Here is a 20,673-nt window from a genome sequence, read left to right as displayed (position 1 = left end):
ATGTGAGAGTTCCTTCTGTTCTATTTTATTCTTGTACCCTGTGTAAGAGGGAGTTCTTGGTCGGAGAAGGACAAGTGAGTAGTCTGGGAAGCAAGAAAACGTTGTAGAGCGTAGCGAAAGACTTCATGAGGTAACCAACTTCCTTGAGACCTTCTGTGAGTCTCCTTCATGTCCTTGTAGACTGTTAGTTTATGGTTTATCAAAGTTAAAGGTTATGAGTACAGGTAGAACCATCTTTTTTGAAACATTGTAAGTCGTTACATGTAATCATTTGCATGTGCATATAAGTGATAGGAAACAGACATGACTTCATTAGTGAAAAAGTGATACGATCCGCCTCGGTGTTGAGTCGAGTCGTATTTGAGTTACCCGATAGTCGACGAGGAGGTTTCGTTCAGTTTCGAAAATGGATGAATTTTGGTTAAGTATGGAATTGTACGTTGGAATAAGTTCAAGGTGGCTAAAAGATAGATGGATTTTAGATGGAATAACTTTGGATGGGCTCGGTTTAACAAAGAAGTAGGATAGAAAAAGTAAGTTATGGAGATGAATAATAGAACTTAAACATTAAGAAAGATTCGATACTATAACGAGTATCGCCCCAAATCTTATATGGTTTAAGGTAATAGTTGGGAATAGGTTGATGGACCACGACCCGTTACTTAGCAAACACTATACCAAAACAGGCTTTTAGCGGCCTTTTTTTAGGCCTTTAGCGGCATTAAAGTATTTGCGGCGCTTTCACTAGAGCCGCAAAAAATGCAGCTATTGACAACGTCGCTAACTTTTGCGGCGTTTATGTGAAAAAACGCCGCTAAAGAACATGCCCTTTAGCGGCGCTTTACCCAGAAACGCCGCTAAAGAACATGACCTTTAGCGGCGCTTTACCCACAAATGTCGCTAAAGAACATGACCTTTAGTGGTGCTTTAACTACAAAAACCGCTAAAGAACATGATCTTTAGCGGCGCTTTTATCATAAACGCAGCTAAAAGTACGTTCTTTAGCGGTGCTTATGGAAAAACGCCACTAATTTTGACAAATTTGTAACATCCGATTTTCATCCATATACAAATCCTTCTTGTAACATAAAATCCAACCAAAAATGACAAATTTAAATGATACTTCAAATTCAATGAAAGATATATGATATAAATTGATAACTGAATTATAATTTAAAATATTCTTATAATAATATTAAAATTAACAATGTTAAAAATATTCTTACAATAACTAAAGCACACTAAAATGTTTACACAATCACCTCTCAAAAACAGGTGCAGCAGTAACCACAAGAAAAAAAGGAGGAAAATACACAAATCCAGAAACAACAGTTTTTGGCAATCACTTTTTCAGGAGTAATACCAAAAAAATAACCCCCTGGTTTCAACAAAAATGACACATTACTTAGAAGTCTCCTTGCTTTGTCTTCAGTTTCAAATCTTAACTGCAAATAGAAGAATAGAAATGCATTTCAGATTCATCATATTTGTTCACATGAAAAATCAAAACCCAATGTTCACAATTTAAACTACATAAAATACCTGCAAATGCTGCAAGCAACAGACTAGATCAGCCTGAATGTCCTCTTGCAACAGGGTTTCCAAATTATCCTGTCAAATGAATGTGCTGTCAATCAAAATCTTGTTAGATGAAACATATTTCGGCAGATCTTTATGGGAGAAATGAAGGCAGTTTGTAACTCATCATTTTTCAGCAAGCCAGGCAGTTTGCCTTCAATAATGAATTTTTTTATGTAAAGTCTAATTGAAGGTTGTGCAGTGGACACCTAGCTAATTTCCATTTATGCAGCAAATTATAGTAGACTAATGCATACTTCAGCCCTAACAAACTTTTAAGAAGACATTTATATAATGTATTAAACAGGTTTTTAAAAAGGCATAACCTTTATTTTCAGATAAGGTATATATCCCACATAGGTATGCTCAACTTTTTTAAGGATTTTCATATATTTGGAGGATCATGTTCATGTATCCATGTCTAAATATGCATCAAACACAAGTGTCAAACATGAGCGCTTCAGAAAAAATGATGAGTTAGAGTAACATAGATATAGTAGCATAGATCCCCCATGTCAACACTCAATAATGATTAATGGCTAAGAGGGAAAAAAAAGAATTAGGTACCTTAATTTCAGATATTGTGCCTTTTGTTAGATTCAACTGTTCTAGAATGAATTCTTCAACAACCTCCATTGAGACCTTATCAGTCACAACTGAGTATCTGGCCATAGATGAAAAGCTAGAAGCAGAGAAGCTCAAAAAATCCAGTAGCAACTGCAAAATTAAGTTTACCAAGATAAACAGAACTTTTAAGATAATAAGAGATATTAAAGCAGTTTCAAAATTGAAGAAAATATCTTTACAAAATTAATGTTACTATAGGTGAATATATATATATATATATATATATGAAACAATCATGATCATAATCATCAAAACTCCTAGTTGACAGCAAGCACTCTTCATTTTATTTAAAGCACTCGTGTCCAGCACATATGCAAACAAAGTTACCGGGATATGATCCTCCAAGGACATATCCAAGTTTGAATAGCATAGCATATTATAAAAAAAAATATAGATTTTAAACAACTGAACTGAGGACCCAATATAAAGTCCTCAGTTAATCATGGATTTCTAAAGCTTAATCCTGCCATATTCATTAAATCATCCAAAAAAAAAACATTTTAAGAAGGAAAAACAAAAATAACCTTAAAAAATCAAATCAACAGGAAAAATATTTTCTGAAAACTTAAGATGATCAATGTAAAAAACCCCACTGTTTTAACTTGAAGCAGAACCACTTTGAAGTTTAACTATAAATCTAAAATGGAAAAACTGAAAAGAAAAGACAACATAGACTCCATATCCAATGAGGTTAAAGAGACAAATAAAGAGGATTGAGGCAACAAAAACAATATAATTTTTTCTTTTAAGAAAATGAAATCTGTCCCACATTAGAAAGAAATATGAAAAATGCTCAAATAACTCAATGTGAAAGTGAAAACTGAGAGCTAAAGAAACATATATATATATATATAATATAAAAAGTTAAGAAAGAGAGTAATTTTGTACAAAAGAAAAGTTTGGATCAAAAAGGAAATAAACTTTGAGTAATTTAATTATATAAAATAATTAAAAACAAAGACTAAATTGGAAAAAGATTTGTTTTTCCATAATGAAAAGGAGCAAAACAATGTTCAAACTTCAAAGAAAATTATGTGAAAAAGACTTAACAAAGACAATATTAATAACATATTTTTATTTCTTAGAAAATGGTAAGAAACACATACAAACTTTGAATCCAAAACTGGAATTTGGCAAATACATAACACAGGCAGAATCAATCTTATGTTCAAAAGCAAATGTGCTTACCTGCCCCCCCCCCCCACACCTCCCCAAAAAACTATCAAAATAAACATTAAAAGTCAGTTAATAAAAATTTTAAAAAATAGAAACTTTGAATCTAAAAATGAAATTACAGGGGAAAAATTAGTTTAGAACTTTGAATGTGATGGGAAAAAGAAACAAAAGCAAATATCTTTACAAAGGGGGAAAAACAAAAATGTGAAATGAATATTAATGCAGACATTATAAGCAAAACCCATAAAAAAACAAAAAAAAAAAAACGAAAATCCCAGATTAAATAAAAGAAAAGTCACCGTAATTTGTAAGAAGAAAGCAAAAGGGAAAATCAAATAGACCAGAGGTGAAGGAAGCTGAGACTTGAAGAGAAGAAGAAGAAGAGAAGTTGAAGCTTTGGAAAATTGGGATTGGTTTCTTGAAAAAGGTTGGGATGAGGAAGAGATTGAGTTTTTCGAGAGAAATATGAAATTACTGACGCAAGAAATGGTTCCCATTTACTTAAAAGAAAAATGAAATTAAACAAGTATAAAACATACCTATGTCTTTCAACAGATTCTAATTACTTCATCAGCATGTAATATATGCTGTCAGCCATGAATATAGCTATCACTATCAAGAAACGCTACGCCTTAAACAAGATAAAAAAAAACCATGCAACATGTGCTTAAATAGTTACCAAGGTTTACCAGATAAACGAAAAATTGTTACAAGAATTGTATTTATGAATATCAGTGAAACTCCAAAACCATTTCATCCTCAACATATAAACATCCTTGACTTTTTTTTTTTAAATACCAACTGTTAAAAGAGGAAAAAATAAGTTCTAAAAGTTGGTACCTTAGTTTGAGACCCTTGAACTGCAGCGATTCCTTTCCTTTGTGTACTATCTGACATAGTATGCATCCCAAGTCCATTATCTATTGTCGCAGACTTCCCTACTTCCTAAGCTCCTTGCATAGACTTTTTTATAACCCCTGATACCTTCTGCAGAATTTCCTGGGATTGATAAATCAAAATATAAGCTATCCATAGTGCAGTTCAGATTCAACTAAATTGAACAAAGTTTTAAGAAATTTCAGACCCTAAAAAGCGAAAGTAAGAAGGGAAAAAAAGATAGATGAGTACTTGAAACGATAGATGAGTACTTGAAACGATTCTTCTTTGTTTTTTTAGTCGATATCGGAGTCATCAAAATTGTCTTCGAAGTTGTTGAAGGAATCGGCATAGGCGAGCTTGTTGTCGGAAGCGATGACGCCTTCACCGAAGATCTCCGGTGTGTCAACATCGTCAACTTCCATGGTTGAACCTTGGTCGTCTGTGTCCGTCACGAATTCCATCGGCATCGGCCTCATCTTTCCCCCCTTTTCTTTAGGCTTCTAGGGATTTCTTTCGTTGATTTAATTTTAATTATTTTTGTTGAAATATCTTTCCCCCTTATGTTTCCACCCTTTTCTTTACAATTGACCATGGATTTTACGGCGTTTTTAGAAAAAATGCCACTAAAAAAGTATATTTCTGAAGTGAAACGGTACGTTTTGAAAAAATTCAATACATATTTGCGACGTTTTTCATCCAAACGCCACTATTGTTGACCTTTTGCAGCGTTTTTCTCATAAACGCCGCTAATGATTAATTTTTTTTACAATTTTATATTTAATTATTATATAATTCATATCAATTTTAAATAAATAAATTTTGAAAATTTAAGTAATATTTAAAAGAATTAGATAAATTTTAAAATTTTTATATAATTTTTTATGTAAGAATTAGATAATAAGTAAGAATGGCGTCGTTGAAGCATTTCATAAGGTTCATCCACATTTACAATCTAAACCTGAAGTTACTGTAAAACAACTTCATCGAACCGGGTATCAATTTCAGCCTCCTATGAACTGGATTAACGGTAATGTTTTTCTTTTATTTTTATTTTTTGGAGGAGATGGAATTAAATTGTATATTTTAGGATAGTTGAAAATGTAATTTTACCATTTTAATTATATTTTATAAGGATTAAATAAAATTTTATCATTTTAGGGATTAACATGTAATTTTACCATTATTAATTTAAAAGTGTATAAGTTATAAAACGCTTAGGTGAAAATTGTTTTCATTTCAGGGCCTTTGGCTTCCATGTTTAGTAAAGTTAATAAAGAACAATTTTTCCTATCTATTTTGAGTGATTTAATAAATAATATAAATTTAAGGGTTAAAAGATAAAATTAAATGAAGGGTTGTAATGATTTTTTGTAAAGTCGGAAGGATAAATAAATCATTATGTCTATTTCATTTATATAAATTTTTAAATAATAATTGAATTAGTTTAACACGTGATGCCGCCTTTTATTCCATATATAATGTTATGCCATATATTTTGTTTAAAAGAACGTATAGTATTTTAATTTTTCCATTTTTAACAAATATTTTAAATTATTTTAAATCCCTGAGCATTAGCGGCGCTTTTTAGAACACGCCGCTAAAAATAGAGCATTAGTGGCGCTTCCTCAAAAACGCCGCTAAAGCCCTGATCATTAGCGGCGCTTCCTCAAAAACGCCGCTAAAGCCCTGATCATTAGCAACGCTTCCACAAAAACGTCGCTAAAGCCCTGAACATTAGCGGCGCTTTCTCGAAAACCCCGCTAAAGCCCTGATCATTAGCGACGCTTCCTCAAAAACGCCGCTGAAGCCCTGTGCATCAACGACACTTCCTCAAAAAACGCAGTTAAAGCCTTGAGCAATAGCGACGCTTTCTCAAAAACACTGCTAAAACCTCGAAAGCTCAGAAAACGGCGTCGTTGGGCATAGGTTTTTTGCGGCGCTTTATGGAAACGCCGCTAAAATGTTCGATCTTTAGCGGTGTTTTCCAAAAAGCGTCGTTAATGCTCGATCTTTAGTGGCATTTTTTATCCAAACGCCGCTAAAAATACCATTAAAAACCTGTTTTGGTGTAGTGAAAGTAGGAACCAAAGGTATATTTAGATGGATGAACGCCACACCAGGGTTGGTGATAAGTTCAGAAACAAGTTCAAGATGACGCCACTAGCTCGCTAGATAAGTCACTCGAGACTCGTACGAAATTGGAGAGGAAGTTAACCTCACAGAAACAAAGTTTCATTAAACAAATTAGCAAAAAGTTTAGCAAAAAGTCTAAAAGTTAAAAATATGCAAACTTATTAATTTAAATAAAACTATATTAAATTAAAAAGTCCTTAAAAAAATATTGGCCCAATAATCTATCAGGCCTATGAGATGTTTCATCTTGCACTTGGGCCCTTCAAGTTTAGGCCAATTCTGATGTCGGTGAGTTGTGTCAAAACATGGTGCGATCGGGTTCGCATCAAAAAGCTAGGTACCCGAAAAATTAAGACAGGCCGCTGGTAAGGCATATTAGTTGCTAAAAAGATTGGCGGATAAGACGGGCCGCTAGTAGGGCATGTTAGTTGCTAACCAGATTGGCAGATAAAATAGGCCACTAGTAGGGATGTTAATTGTTAACCATAATGACAGATATGCTAGGTCTCTAGTAAGGCATGTTATTTGTTAACCAGTCTGGCGATTTGGGTTTTGCCATTGGTAAGACATGTTATTTATTAACCATGGCAGAATGCCCTGACCTTGCACGGGAACACGCATGTGTTCAAAATAATAAGGATTGAGGTCTGGTTCTGATGCGTGTATGGGATTCGAGGCTAGCACAATGAAGGGTGTAAAAATAGTAAGAAAATGCGAGCACTCGCCTTATTGCATGTAGTGCATGCTATGTATATTTGAAGTGAGGAATGAGATCGCCAAAAAGGAATGTTTGAATATGTACCTGCATTTCATGATAAGTGTTAAGTCTTAATCTTGTTATTATATTTTGGATGGAGTGCATCCATCAGTAGGATATGTACTTGGCGTATGTTAATCGTCAAGGGGATGTTATGCTTAGTAGATGTATAGTACCTGTCAACCAATATGTCTGGGATGATAGTGGCAGAAGTTGATAATATTGTGTCTGTCCAGGTGAAGTATTTGTCGATGTTAATGGAATTGTTCTCTGAAAATGTAATTGCAACCTATGTTCACCAAACGATAGTGTCCGTCAAGAGATATTGTCCGCCAAGGATAAGTATCCGTCATTGTTGTATGTAAGAGGGTATAAGCCCAATTGTCTCTGTGTGAAGTTTGTTAACTTGTTGTTATTTATATATGTACATATACGCCCAGTTATTCCTTCTTATGAAATTTGATTTGGAAAGGGTTGAACATTTTGTCGAAACCGTTTTTTGAAAACAAAAATTTTAGTTGTCGACTTTAAAAATAAAGTTGGAGTCGCCCCCGATCCTTTATTAAGGTGTGATCGGCTCACCTTAAAAATTATTTTGGTCTACGAATTTTGAGAAAACGAGTTCGGGAGTCAGTTACGCACGAGGAAGGGTTAGCACCCTCGTAACGCCCAAAATCGGTACCAAATTGGTCATTTAATGTCTTAGTGTCGAAGGTTAAAAAGATTTTAAAATCAACTCAAATGATGAAATTTGAAAAAGGATAATCAATTGTTCAAGTCATGTAAAGAAATCGAGTCCCAATACGTTAGGGTACAATTCCTCATAATCCCCGAACTTTGAATATCACTTTTATTTTATGTGAAAATCTTCATTTTGAGAAAGTAACATGCCACACCCAATGCGTTAGGACACAACAAGTTGAGTTCCCAAAAATGATTTTTATACTCATGCATTTTGAATAAAGAATATCCTCGGTTATTTAAAATTAACAAAGAAAATCAGAACCCAATACGTTAGGGCTCAATTTCCCTCGAAAATCCCAAACTTCGAATATTACTTTTATTCAAAAAAAACCTTTGAATCAAGAAAATAACTTTGATGTATGGTTAAAACCAAACTATATTTTCAAAAAGGTTATGTTAAAAAAATAATGTACAATATGATACAAATACTTTAATTTAAAGCATATATGACTAAATATTTACAAATATATATGCAAGTACAATATACGAGTAAATTTACGAATACATGTACGCATATATATACCTAACACATGTATGCAAGTATACATGAAAAGAAGGAATGGAATATATCAAACAACAAATAAAAATACATGTATTGAAAATAAAATAAAAGTATAAAAATATGCATATATATATTTACAAAACAAAAAGAAATGTATAAGTGTGTATACATATATATATATATATATATAAAATATAAAGTATATAAAAGTTTAAAAGAAAGAAAAATAAAATAAAATAAAAAGAAATAAAATGTATGCGAAACATATGCCTGCATTTTTAAAGCTTAAGAACATATATATATACTAGTAAAAAATAAAAAAAAGTTATACGTTTGTAAAAGTAAAAAAATGAAACTGAAATATAAAAACGATATGTATATATGTACATGAAAATAATGAATATATTAGTAATAATAATAGACAATAATAGTAATAATAAACAAGTAATAGTACCATAAAACAATAACGTAAAAAAAAATTAAAATAGTTTTTTAAAAAATGGATTAAATTGAATAAAAGACGAAAAAAGTAGGGGCGAATTCAAAAATAAATAAAAAGGGATCAACTCGAACGCGCGAGCAGCAATGGGGAACTAAGAGGGAAATTAATCCCACCCTCCAAAACGCTGCGCATTGAGGGACCAAATCAAAACAAAAATAAAACACACGGCCCAATTTTTAAAGAAGCAAAGCAGGTTTGATTGCAACGCGCCACAAACAAGAGGGCCTCAATGCGCAATTTACCCCTTAAAGCCCAATGCACGGATCTTCCCCCTCCGGGTCGGGTCACCGCGCGAGTTATACAGGGGCTAAACGGCGCCGCTTCCTCTACATATAAAAGGCCAAAAATTTCACCAAAATTCACTTTTTCCCTTTTTAAAAGGCAATAACAGAGAAACCCTCTGCTAGGGTTTCTTTTCCATGCCGCCGCCGCCGCTCAAGCCATTTCACGGCCTCCGACGACTCCCCGACCTCCGATCGCGACCGGGGGGGACCGATTCGACGGTTTCGGCTAAAGGTAAGTTTTTTCCCTTCTTTTCTTTGTTGTTTTAGGTAAAATAAAACGAAAATAAAAGGAAAAATAATATACATATATACAAAAAGAAACTATGAACAAAGTAAAAAACCTTCGAAAAATAAATTTTCTCTGTATTTCTTTTCTATTTCTTGTATATCTCCGTGTCTACCCCCTTTTACAGATTTTTTCAAGGCTTTAAATAGCCGAAAATGGGAAAAAAAAGTGAACAAAATCCAAAAAGAATATCTATTCTGTTTTTGTTGGCATATTTGTGTTCGTTCTTTGCAGTCTTGCATCGTGGAAGGCGCGAGATTCATGGGTGGTGAGGGCGCGATCTTGAGAGTAGTTCTGACCAATGCTTCAGCAGTACTGAGGCGTAGGTCATTAGGGTTTCTGAAATTTTGATGTTTTTTTGGGCTGGGGTCTGAAAATTAGTTGTTGGGCTGTTAATGATTTAGGCCCGTTTATTGGTTTGGGCCCGGGCATTATTGGGTTTGTACACATTTCTATTTCTAGAGGTCACTAAATTCTTTTAAACTTACCCTATTTCTTTCCCTTTTCCACATGGTACCACGACGTAAGGGTTTGTGGAAGGGACTCAGCCAAAAAAAAAAGCGATCTTTGTTGTGAACCTCGCCTATGTTTGTTTTGTAACATGCATATGTATAATTTGGGGTAGCTTGATGTATCGGTTTTGTATTTTGAAATGATGAATATGTTTCTTACTATAAATATATTATATGAATTGTATGGCCACTCTGAATATCCTGTTTGGCGAATAGTTTTGGAATACACTACTTTTTCAATTATTACTCAGTGGTTTAAACTGTTTTATTATGGCGAATTGTCAAATGTTTTCCTACGTTTTGCTAAGAATATAAAAATAATAAATCACCAAAAATTGTGAAAGTTGAATTAGAGGTTGAATAAGATATGAAATTAAAGCTTATTGAGTCTAGTTTTACAGAGAAGAAACGGTGTAAGTAAGAGAATTTCATATTATGAGATATTTGAATTTTTATGAGATAGGGTCAGAGTGATTTCAGAATTCTCTATTTTGACTTTGGAAAATCATTAAAAATTATATAAAAATAATTAAGGGTTAGAATTTATATGTCTAAAATTCTTAATGAGTCTATTTTCAATAGAAACAAACGAGAACATCATCCAAATCCCGTATGAGGAGATAATTAATTTTTAGTGAAGAATGGTCGAAACTGTCAGACAGCAGAATAGGGACGACTTTAAAGAATAAAATGTACTTATTGGCTAAACCATAAATTCTGAAAATTTTATGGTAAGAAGATATGTGAGTCTAGTTTCATAGAAATTTAGCGGATCTTAATTCGGAGTTCCTAGCTCAAGATATAAATAATTTAATGACTCGCATGGACTGCTTTGATATGAACAAAGTAAATAGTGGAATTATGTGCAATTATTCTGTAAACTTCGGTAACATCCAATAACCCTGTTCCGGCGAAGGATGTAGGTTAGGGGTGTTACAGCTTCGATCCAAATCCAAATCAATCTTTAAGATATCTTGTTTTGTGTAGTTTGGATTTGAAGGATGTTTCAGTTGTTGTCCAACGAATCATTTAAAATCAAAGCCCAAGGATTTTGTTGCTAAAATTTTCCAACTTAAATATGGTAAGTTTTCTCAGCAGGTAGTGCTAGACATTGGTTGGCATTGGTCTTGGCACAGCTCAAAAACTGCCTCAACACATTGAATTGTGATGGCTTTCTTTACGCAATCAGGTGACAGGTGAGTCACCATTTATAAGTTTTTGCAACCAATATGATTGTTGAAATATGGGTATTATGATATGATATATTTTTTCATAATTGAGGGAGGAGAATGGGGTTGTTTGGGATCTAATCTAATCTTCAATACCATGTTTTCCTTGTAAAGGATTTGAGCATCCCTCAATTATTGAGCTTGATGCCTCGTCTGTCATTAGTCAAATGAAGAGTCAAGCAGGACTATTTTGAAGACATTTTAGCCTAGTTGATTGCAACATATCTTGTGTGAAGGGAATAGATGCACTACTCACTTGCAAAGGAGGACGATAGTTTTAGTCCATCTAGGATTAAGGTCAGTTTTAGAACTTTTTAATGATATGTTGTCTATTTCAATATTCTGTTTTTATGGTTGATAAAGCCAACTATAATTTGTACCACGCTCTGTGTTTTTCTTTTCTCAAAAAATTACTTTTAAAAGTCTTAAAAACACAGGTTAACAAAACCCTTATTTAATTATTATTCTTTAAATATTTATATTTACTATATTATTTTTACAATATTAATTAAAAGGGATAATAAATATGATTTAATATTGTGTGATTTTATACATAAAAATTTGATTTGATCCTATTTTCACAAATCACTAACAATATTATCAAATTAATACCGCTTTTACGTTCGAGATATTGTATACACAAATAATTTTATGAATCAAATATAAAAAATAAATGTATGCATTCATGCGTCTAATTGCATCAAATTAAAATTTATGTATTAAATTACACATAAAATTAAAAAATTATGTATAACTTTAATATTTATAGTAAATAAAATAATAATCGCATATAACTTTGTTTAAAGTAAGTTCGCATTGAAACCATTAATCTATAAAAAAAGCTTTTAACCAGAGTAAAAATCAGAGAAAGACGAAAGGGGCTTACTAGCCCAAATCTCAAGGCTCAAAGTTGGGCCTTTTTGGATAAATAAAATGACAGACCATTTATCCATAAAAGAAAAAAAAAAAGGGTCCATAACAAAACAAAGCTTTCCACTTACCTAACTCACAGATTATTGATCAAGAGATCGTTGTTTTATATTTCCTCTTTCTCTCTTTAGGGTTTCGACACTCCGGTTCTATTATCAGAGATGTGGCACGAAGCTCGGAGATCAGAAAGGAAGGTCCACGACATGATGGACGCGGCTCGAAAGAGAGCACAAAGACGGGCCATCTTCCTTGCTAAAAGACGCGGCGATCCTCAACAATCCATTCAAGTCGTCGGCTCTCGCTGCCGTATCCACCGTGACGACGCTCTTTATCATGCCACACAAGATCAGCAAGGCTTGTAAGTCGATTTATCAATTTTCCGTTAAAGATTACCTTCTTAGCCTTCCATTAATTATCTCAAATTTATTCCTTTTGCTTGCAGGATTCCTTGGAATGGAAAACAAGATATTTTAATCGATAGGTATATATATTTTATTTCTCATTTATCTTCATTTCTAAGATCCTTTTAGACGATGCTTTTTTTTTTTTTACTGATTAGCATTTGCTTATATTTTAGATTCGATGGCCGAGCTCTTCTTGATTTTATTCGGGAGCCGGGGACACGACATTTTAGGAATCAAGAGAAGTCTGAAGAGGAAGAAGAAGTAGAAGAGTTTGTTAATTTCGAGCGTTATCGGGATTTAATTAAGCATCGCCGTAGAGGATGTCGGTACTTTTTTTATTTCTTGGAATTGATAAATTCTGTTTTTGGTTCACTTTTGCTTGTTTCGTATCCCTCCTATTTTTTGGTTATAACGGCAAAAGTCTGTTGTAAGAATAGTGATTAGTTTTCAAATAAGCTTTATGTGCTGAGGTTTGTATCTTTTGACAGTTACCGACGAGGATGGTTTACAACATGTGAATTTAGAAATGGAGGCAAAAGTAATCGCACCGTTCCAATCAGACAGGTTTAGTATATTCTTTTCTCAGCTATTTGTGCCGGTTTGATAAGATAGGTGATGCATGTGATGGTGCTCAAAGCTTTTCCGAAAAATAAAAATTTATTGGCATGCCATCTGCATTATATAAGTTTCCAACAGTGTCTTGCTCTTTTCAATTTTTTTTTTTTTGCGTGCTGCATAGGGCTTTAGGGTGATCTTAGACATGGAGATAAGATGGTGGTTGCAGGAGATATATTTTCCAAGATTTATTCTATTTGGAAATAAATGTTGAGATGCGTTAGTTTTTATAAAAGATCCAATTTATAGACTTGTCTTGCATTTTACTTTCTCTCATATGGTTTTTAGCTATTTATAAATTAACTTTGATAGGTTTATTATTTGTTTTAGTAGTTAACTTATTTTAAAGCAGGAAAAAAGCTTTTTTTTTTTCAGTTCATATATGTGATGAAGATCATTCAGTTAGCCTGCTTTTATAAGGTTTTGTTTAGACTGTTTCTAGAAGAGATGAGTGTGCTTCATTTTGGTTTCTTTTGGCGTATACAATAAAATTTATTCCTTGGTTTCAAGTTTGCTGGTTTTACTAATGCTGATACATCTGACTGCTTTTTGTGGTTATCTTGGTTATTCTTCTTTTTGGTATATTTGGCAGATCACAGCTGGCTCAACCAACTAATAAAGGTTCATATTCTCAAGTTGGATTCTCTTATGATGGAAATGGGAAAGAGGAAGCTCAGTTTTCAGATGCTGATGAAGAAGATGAGGAGGAAGAAGAAGATGATGATTTCAACAGTGATGATAGTAATGATGAAGGAATGGATGTAATAGCAAAAGAATTTGGAGTGAAAAGGTATGGCTGGCTTGTTTACATGGATAAAAAAGCAAAAGAGGAGGAAAAAAGACAGAAGGAAGTAATCAAAGGCGATCCTGCAATTGTAAGTTGGCTAAGACACCTTGTTTGTTGTTTCGTTTTATTATTAGCATTGTTGATAACAAATCAGAAATTCTGAATTTTTAGAGGAAACTGAGTCGCAAAGAAAGGAGGAAAGCTTCTCAAATAGAAAGGGAGAAAGAAAGAGAAGCTGCTCGGATAACTGGATCACGAGTACTTCATAATGATCCCTACCGGTACAAAATTTGGAAGATCTCCATTACAAACTGGTAGAACTGGGTATGACGTCATTTTTAAGTGTTGATGTTTTCTTTTGCCACATACAGGGAATCCAGGCGGAGTCCAACCTATGATGCTTATCCACGTTCTAGGAGGTATAGTCTGATCTATGTTTCTCTTGAAGCAATTATTTGAGTAGTAGAAAAGGAATTTATGTATAGGTTATCCTATTCAGGTCAAGATCACGTTCATACTCTCCATCATACTCAAGGCGCCATGCGCGTGGTGGTTATTCTGATGATTCTTATAGAAGTAAACCAAGGACTCCCAAAATAGAGTATATAACGGAGTTTGGAGGCTCTGGAGACAGGGATGGACCAAAGCTTGAAGGATTTTCTCCGCCATCATCTCCTCCATCTCAGGCTGACATGTCAAATCGGTCGGAGCACTCGACCTTTAATTCTTGCAAAGATAGATTGGACAGTCTTTACTCTGCTGCAGCTTATCCCCATTTTGTTGCCTGAGGCAAACTTTTCTGGTTTAAAATAGACCTGCCCTAGGGTTATCAGCATAACTGGAAAGAGGGAGTCAGAAGGAGGCTTCCCTTATGAAGCTCATATGTTTCCTGAAATGGAATTTGTGTGAATGCTTCCCAGTATCACAAAATCATGACCATGGACGTATCTGATGCTTTTCCTTTCCTGCAGGCTATCATCTGGTCCCATACTTGAGGCACTACATGTTGACCCTGCATCTGGTGTGTCTCTTGATAAAGAAAAGAGCAATAAAGTGTCAAAACCAGCAGTAAGGTATCGCTATAATTTATGCTTTTATTATTTTATTTGTCAAGAAAGGGTTATTTAATTCTATTTTTTGGAGTTGCCTCGAGTTTAACAGTTTTATTTCTTTTCTGTCAGTGGATTACCAACATTAGCCAAGTTGACAAAAGCAAGTGCCTCCGGAGGACCCTCAAAACAGGGGCAGATTGAGAAGAAAGAAACTCCTCAAGAGCGGCTAAAAAGGATTATGAACAGACAGTTAAACAAGCAAAGTATGCATACGCATTCTCATCTTGGTTTTTCCTAGTTCTTTTTAGCTATTTATTTGTATACTTGGAAGAAAAGTGAGGCAGTAAGTTGTTACAAAGAGGGTTTCAGAGTTTTAGTTTCATGCGTTTTCTGGGGTTACTTGCATTCATGGCCTGATAAGCCGATGTCTCTATAGTTAAGAAAGACACTGCTGCGGAAATGGCTAAGAAGCAAGAGCAGGAGCGCCAAAGACTGGAAAAACTTGCAGAAACAAGCCGATTAAGTCGTCAAAGGCATCGCAGCCGCAGTAGGAGTTACAGTCGCTCTCCTCCAAGGTATATGTCCTGGACTATTTGTATTACTATGTCCTCCAATCCATATGGCTGACGGTGAATGCTTTTTGCAGTAGAATAACGTCTCCATGGAAAGCAACCAAATAGAATGAGTTTTTAGGAGTCCATGTGGTGTTTAATTTATTTATTGTTGTGAGGGAACTTGGAGGTAATAAGATGCTTTAGTAGCCTGATATGCAAAGAGGAGTTGCTGGTTGAAGTTTAAACAAAATAGATATCCATTGAACTTATGATATGTGCCTCAGTTTAGACCATAAGGTGTTTTTTGGTCCTTTTTGCTTTGGCCATCTGGTCAAAGACTTAAGCGTGTTATTATTTTCTCTTAAACTGCTGTAAATAACATATTCCATGGGGTCATTTCTGATATTTACAGGGAAACTATGTATTTAGGGTGATTAAACTTGGTGTTTGCTCTCTTATTAGATGTTGTAATGTTTGTCTGGGGAATTGTTTCTTTACTGCAGAAGATATCGACGGAGTAGAAGTCCAAGTAGGAGTAGGAGTTCTAGAAGATATTATTCTCGGTCACGATCACGATCTAGGTCCCACTCTTACTCTCGTTCACGTTCACGCTCAAATTCCCGTTCACCCAGGTTGTGGCTCTGTGCTGTTAGTCAGAAATTTTTGTGTTGCTTGATGTGTAGTAGTTGGATGCTGATCAAGGGCTTTGTAAAATGCAGGGTAAGAAGCCGTTCAAGGTACTGAGAAGGTGATTGCCATAAATGTTGCAGGCAAAGCTATTTGATATTATACTATGTAAGGCGATGCTAGTGTCAATATATATGCGAAATGTTGTAGGGTGTTTTTGAGTTGCGGTATCTTCTTATCAATCTATTGGACTTTTGCATTGTATGTAATATAAATAAGTAATTTTTAATTCAGCAATTGAAATTTGACTCTTCGCCAGTTAATTAATTTGTTGACTTATGTCATCACTTTTTAAAGGGTCAGATGTCTTCGAATTAAAAATGATAACCCGAGCCTGATTCGGTCCATTTGTATTAATTTTTGTTTATTACTATTATTTATATAAAATTAAATTTAAAAAATATAATATATTGAATACATTAAAAACAGTAAAATAAATGTTTCTTAATAAATTGAGAATATATTAAAAAAAAAATTATGCTTAAATAATACTAGCATTGTTTCAACTTGATAGTAAAATTAACAATAAAAAATAACAATTATATAATATTCAAACCATAAGTACAAAATAGTAACAATATAATAGTGAGATTGCAACAAAACAACATGACAACAGTAAACAACAACATAACAGTAACAAAACATGTAAAAAAGTTTAGACTTGTTTGGGTAGGGCCGAGCCTGAGCAAAAAGAATCCTAACTGAGGCCCGGTCTATTTGAAAAATGGTTCTTATTTTTTTATCCAAGTTTATTTTTCGGGCCTACATTTTTGCTCAAACTCTCACTTTTCGGGCAGGTTTTCGAGTCTAGGTGGGTGGTCCGATTTATAATCAAGCCTAGTTGGGAGATGTCTAATTGCTTTTCTAAAAAAATGGTTTGGTTTAAGATTTGTCCAAAAAAGTGCTTTTAAAAAATAAAATATTCATTTTAAACATGATTTTAATCAGTAAAGATATATTTAAATTCATTAATATTATGATATTATAGTAAGTATAAAATAATTTATTTTAACTAATTATTAATATTTTGAAAAAATATAAATTTTAAATATTTGTAAACAATTAATATTAATTTAAATATATAATCTATATTTTAAATATTATTAAAATATAACCCTTACAAATTTAAATATATAATGTTTTATATTTGAAATAAATTTCAATAGAAAAATAATTGTATATCCAATATAAATATTACATAAAATACATAAATAAGGATTAAAATTTACCATTTCTTCGGACAAAAGAAAATTATGTAAACACTTACTCAAAACCTCACTTATCGATTCCATTGTGGAAGACAATTTTTTGAAGAATTCACCATGATATATCTGGTCCATGCATAATATCATGAAAAATGGGTACAAATTTTTACTACTACTTAGTATCGATAATAGGTCTAAAAAGTAACTAAAATATTAAATTTAGATATTTATATTCTGTCGAAGTAAGTAAAAAACCATGGTATATATGTTTGAAATATATTCCGTTTTGAGAGAGTTGAAAAAACATTACCTTATTGAAGTGCTTTCCTCAAAAACAAAACTTAAAAAAATGTTCTTACTTTTGGATTCATAAGCACATTTAATTTAAAAAGATGTTTGTTTAACGTTGCTTATGACTCCCAAAAGCCCAGTTGACCTTAAAAGTAATAAGAAGCAAAATTTTAAAGGCGAGAATTGAGTTGTTTTGGGTTTGAATTTAATTCGGATTTATTTTATATTGAATGTAATTATATATCTATAAAATTTAAATTTTTGCGTGTAGATATAATTATTAATTTATTATATTTTAAAGTAATAAAAATATAAATTGTAATTATATATTTGTATTGTGATTTGTTATCATCAAAATAATATAACATTTATTAGTTATATAGAACCAATAGCATTAAATAATTTTATCATAAAATACGATATATCACAAGTTAATTAATTAGATATTTAAAGTAATTGATTAGATAAACCTAATTACAGTGCATTATGATTTATATTATTAATCATTATGAAATAAGAAAATTTTAGTAAATAAAAGAAGTTTATATATATATATATATGTGTGCAATGGAAAAGCTTGATGCAAATATAATTTGACATTCAACTTTTAATAAATGATAAATAAATAATACTAATCATTTAATAAAATACTAGATTATGATATTATCGGTGGAAAAAAGTACGCGACAAATATACTTAATAAACATTTATACAAAAATTAAATAATGTTTGAGTTGAAATGATAAAGTTAAATATTAAAATTTATTGTGTAATAGGTTGAAACTTTATTATGAATGAGTTTTAATTGATTTATAAAATGTAAAATAAAAATAAAAATACTCTCATAATAATATACTTACTTTGTATGTAAAACAAAGTATTTTAGTAATTTCGCAATTAAGTTGGAGCCCAATTAATTTGTGATACTAACTTAATCAAGAGTTTAATATAACGTAGAAATCCTATCACATGTGTATATGTGAAAAAATCACAAAAATGTGTGTTTAAAAATAACATATAATAAATAATAACACGTATGGCTTGAAACTAATTAATAATAATACATGAAATATATACGATATTAAAATTATTTATGAGTCGGGTTCTAAATTAAAAAATTTCTTTATATTTTCAAATTTTGACTTTATGATGTAATCAAATTAGAACTCATTTTACCACCTCTAGAGGTAGGAGAAGATCATGGGGGCAGTGGAATTATATTATTGGGAGTGAAACAAAAATGAATGCTAATCTCATCATCTTAAATCCTGAAATTGAACAACCAAATCTTAATTATTGTAATATTAACTCGAGCCTTAAGATATTTGTGAAGTTAAACCAGTTTTTTTTATGATATTTTAAGAAGAAAAAGTGAAGGTATGAAAAGTTCAGAGAAGAGGATGGTGGTGGCTCACTTGTAGCATTGGGTGAGTTGCAAAGGAGGATGTCATGTCTTGTGGTTGGACAACATAGGATGCCCCACACGTCGGTTCTAAGTGCCAAACCGCCCTTGTCTTTCACACTAATCTTAATCTTGACTTTCTTTTTCATCCACACTCAACACTGATTCTACTTCCAACTCTCTTTTTCAGACACCCTTTTCTCTTTTGGTAGTGTTAATTGAATTAAAATTGGATCAAAAAGTTCAACATTTAATGAAATCGGATTGAAGTTTTGTAATTCGGAAGAATCCAACTTGGCCTTGAAGATGTCATCTTTCCCTTCTCTCATCACAACCCTTTAATTTTACATACATCTTTTCAATGAGATAAAGTAAAGCAATCCCTAAAAAAAAACTTACAGTTGTTATCCCTCATGGTTTAATCCAAAATATTTATTACACTAGGGATCACTTTAATCACAATTCGTAAATTCGCTGATTAATCCTTGGTATTTTGTAAGCCCATTGAGTGATAGACGCTTATTTTAATTCAATAATAATTTGGTGAAAATAAAAAATAAAAGTCTACTCTTTAATTTTAAGAAATATTAGGATTACCCTTTTGTAAATTTAAAATTTCCTTTACTTTATTCGAACTAAAACTAAGAAAGCTTTTTGTTAGAAAGAAAAAAACCATGATAAAGAAGATTGCTTTGTTTTTCACTGAAATCGTAGTTTAGAGAAGGAAGCATGTAGAAATTCGACTTTAGCAGGCTTTGATAGTTAAATGAAGCACTTGAAGTAGGGTTTACCTGCACACATTATTCCCATAAATTAAGCTTCTCCAAACCCCACTTGAGTTTAAATTGCTTAATTAATAAATAATTATAGGGGAAGCACATGGAGGAGTGTATCTTTTATTTGATTAATTTAATCAAGCTAATTACTAATTGAATTAATCAGTAGGTTAGATGAGATCCTTGTCCTACAATTTTATGCATATCTTACATACCCATTGTAATCACCACCAATGTTGCTTTCTTACTACTTTTTTTTTTTTTTTTTTCACTTTACAAATAGGAATTAAATATTAACACATTTATTATTTTCAAGAGATATGCATAACTGTACTAATTTATTTATAAAATTTTAAAATTCCACAAATGAGATGAATTCTCTCTCTCTTTCTTTCTCTAGTCAAAAATGGTGGCACATCCTACTTGTGCATATGCATTGCCATGCCTGAAATTTGGTTATGAAGTTGAAAGATGATGGCAATGAGATTTCATGGGTCACAAGACAAAGATAATTTCTGTCTGACATATGTCTGGAATTGAAAAGCATAAAATAATATAATTAATCAATGGGACTATTTTTGTTTATGAAATGGTTGTGTCCAAAGTCTGCCCTCAAATCGCTTAATTTTGACATTTTGAAAAGATGTCATCAAAATACATCGATAAGAAGAAATTTATGTTGATTGCATTGCAAATACCATATAATTTGATATTCCTACAAGAGAAAATTATGATTAATAATTGACATTTTTGAGAGTCTG

The 20,673-nt window shown here is 32.4% G+C and overlaps 2 protein-coding genes across 3 annotated transcripts; one reads left to right on the top strand and one right to left on the bottom strand.

Moving 5' to 3' along the window:
• Positions 1–1,166: 1,166 nt before the first annotated feature.
• Positions 1,167–4,380, bottom strand: LOC105803915 (uncharacterized). 2 transcript variants are annotated; one of them, XR_001136662.2, is made up of 4 exons: positions 4,222–4,380; positions 2,146–2,295; positions 1,543–1,627; positions 1,167–1,445 (listed from the first exon to the last, which is right to left on the bottom strand). XR_001136662.2 is itself a non-coding variant. In XM_012636351.2 (4 exons), the coding sequence occupies exons 1-4, from the start codon at positions 4,285–4,287 to the stop codon at positions 1,266–1,268; spliced, it is 465 nt and encodes a 154-aa protein (XP_012491805.1). In that variant the 5' UTR covers positions 4,288–4,380; the 3' UTR covers positions 1,167–1,265. The 2 variants fall into 2 exon arrangements, 1 of the variants encoding a protein (XP_012491805.1); XM_012636351.2 differs by having other exon boundaries at positions 1,543–1,611.
• A 7,822-nt stretch (positions 4,381–12,202) lies between these two features.
• LOC105803916 (uncharacterized) lies at positions 12,203–16,501 on the top strand. The gene is made up of 13 exons (XM_012636356.2): positions 12,203–12,497; positions 12,582–12,620; positions 12,717–12,865; positions 13,032–13,107; positions 13,751–14,033; positions 14,117–14,226; positions 14,317–14,364; positions 14,445–14,648; positions 14,917–15,018; positions 15,127–15,260; positions 15,434–15,572; positions 16,055–16,183; positions 16,271–16,501. The coding sequence occupies exons 1-13, from the start codon at positions 12,301–12,303 to the stop codon at positions 16,293–16,295; spliced, it is 1,635 nt and encodes a 544-aa protein (XP_012491810.1). The 5' UTR covers positions 12,203–12,300; the 3' UTR covers positions 16,296–16,501.
• The last annotated feature ends 4,172 nt before the right edge of the window (positions 16,502–20,673 follow it).

Source organism: Gossypium raimondii, chromosome 11 (assembly GCF_025698545.1).
Source record: "Gossypium raimondii isolate GPD5lz chromosome 11, ASM2569854v1, whole genome shotgun sequence".
Classification (NCBI taxonomy): domain Eukaryota; kingdom Viridiplantae; phylum Streptophyta; class Magnoliopsida; order Malvales; family Malvaceae; genus Gossypium; species Gossypium raimondii.
The sequence above is the reverse complement of the archived record's forward strand: the minus strand, read 5'-3'. Positions and strand labels throughout refer to the sequence as shown.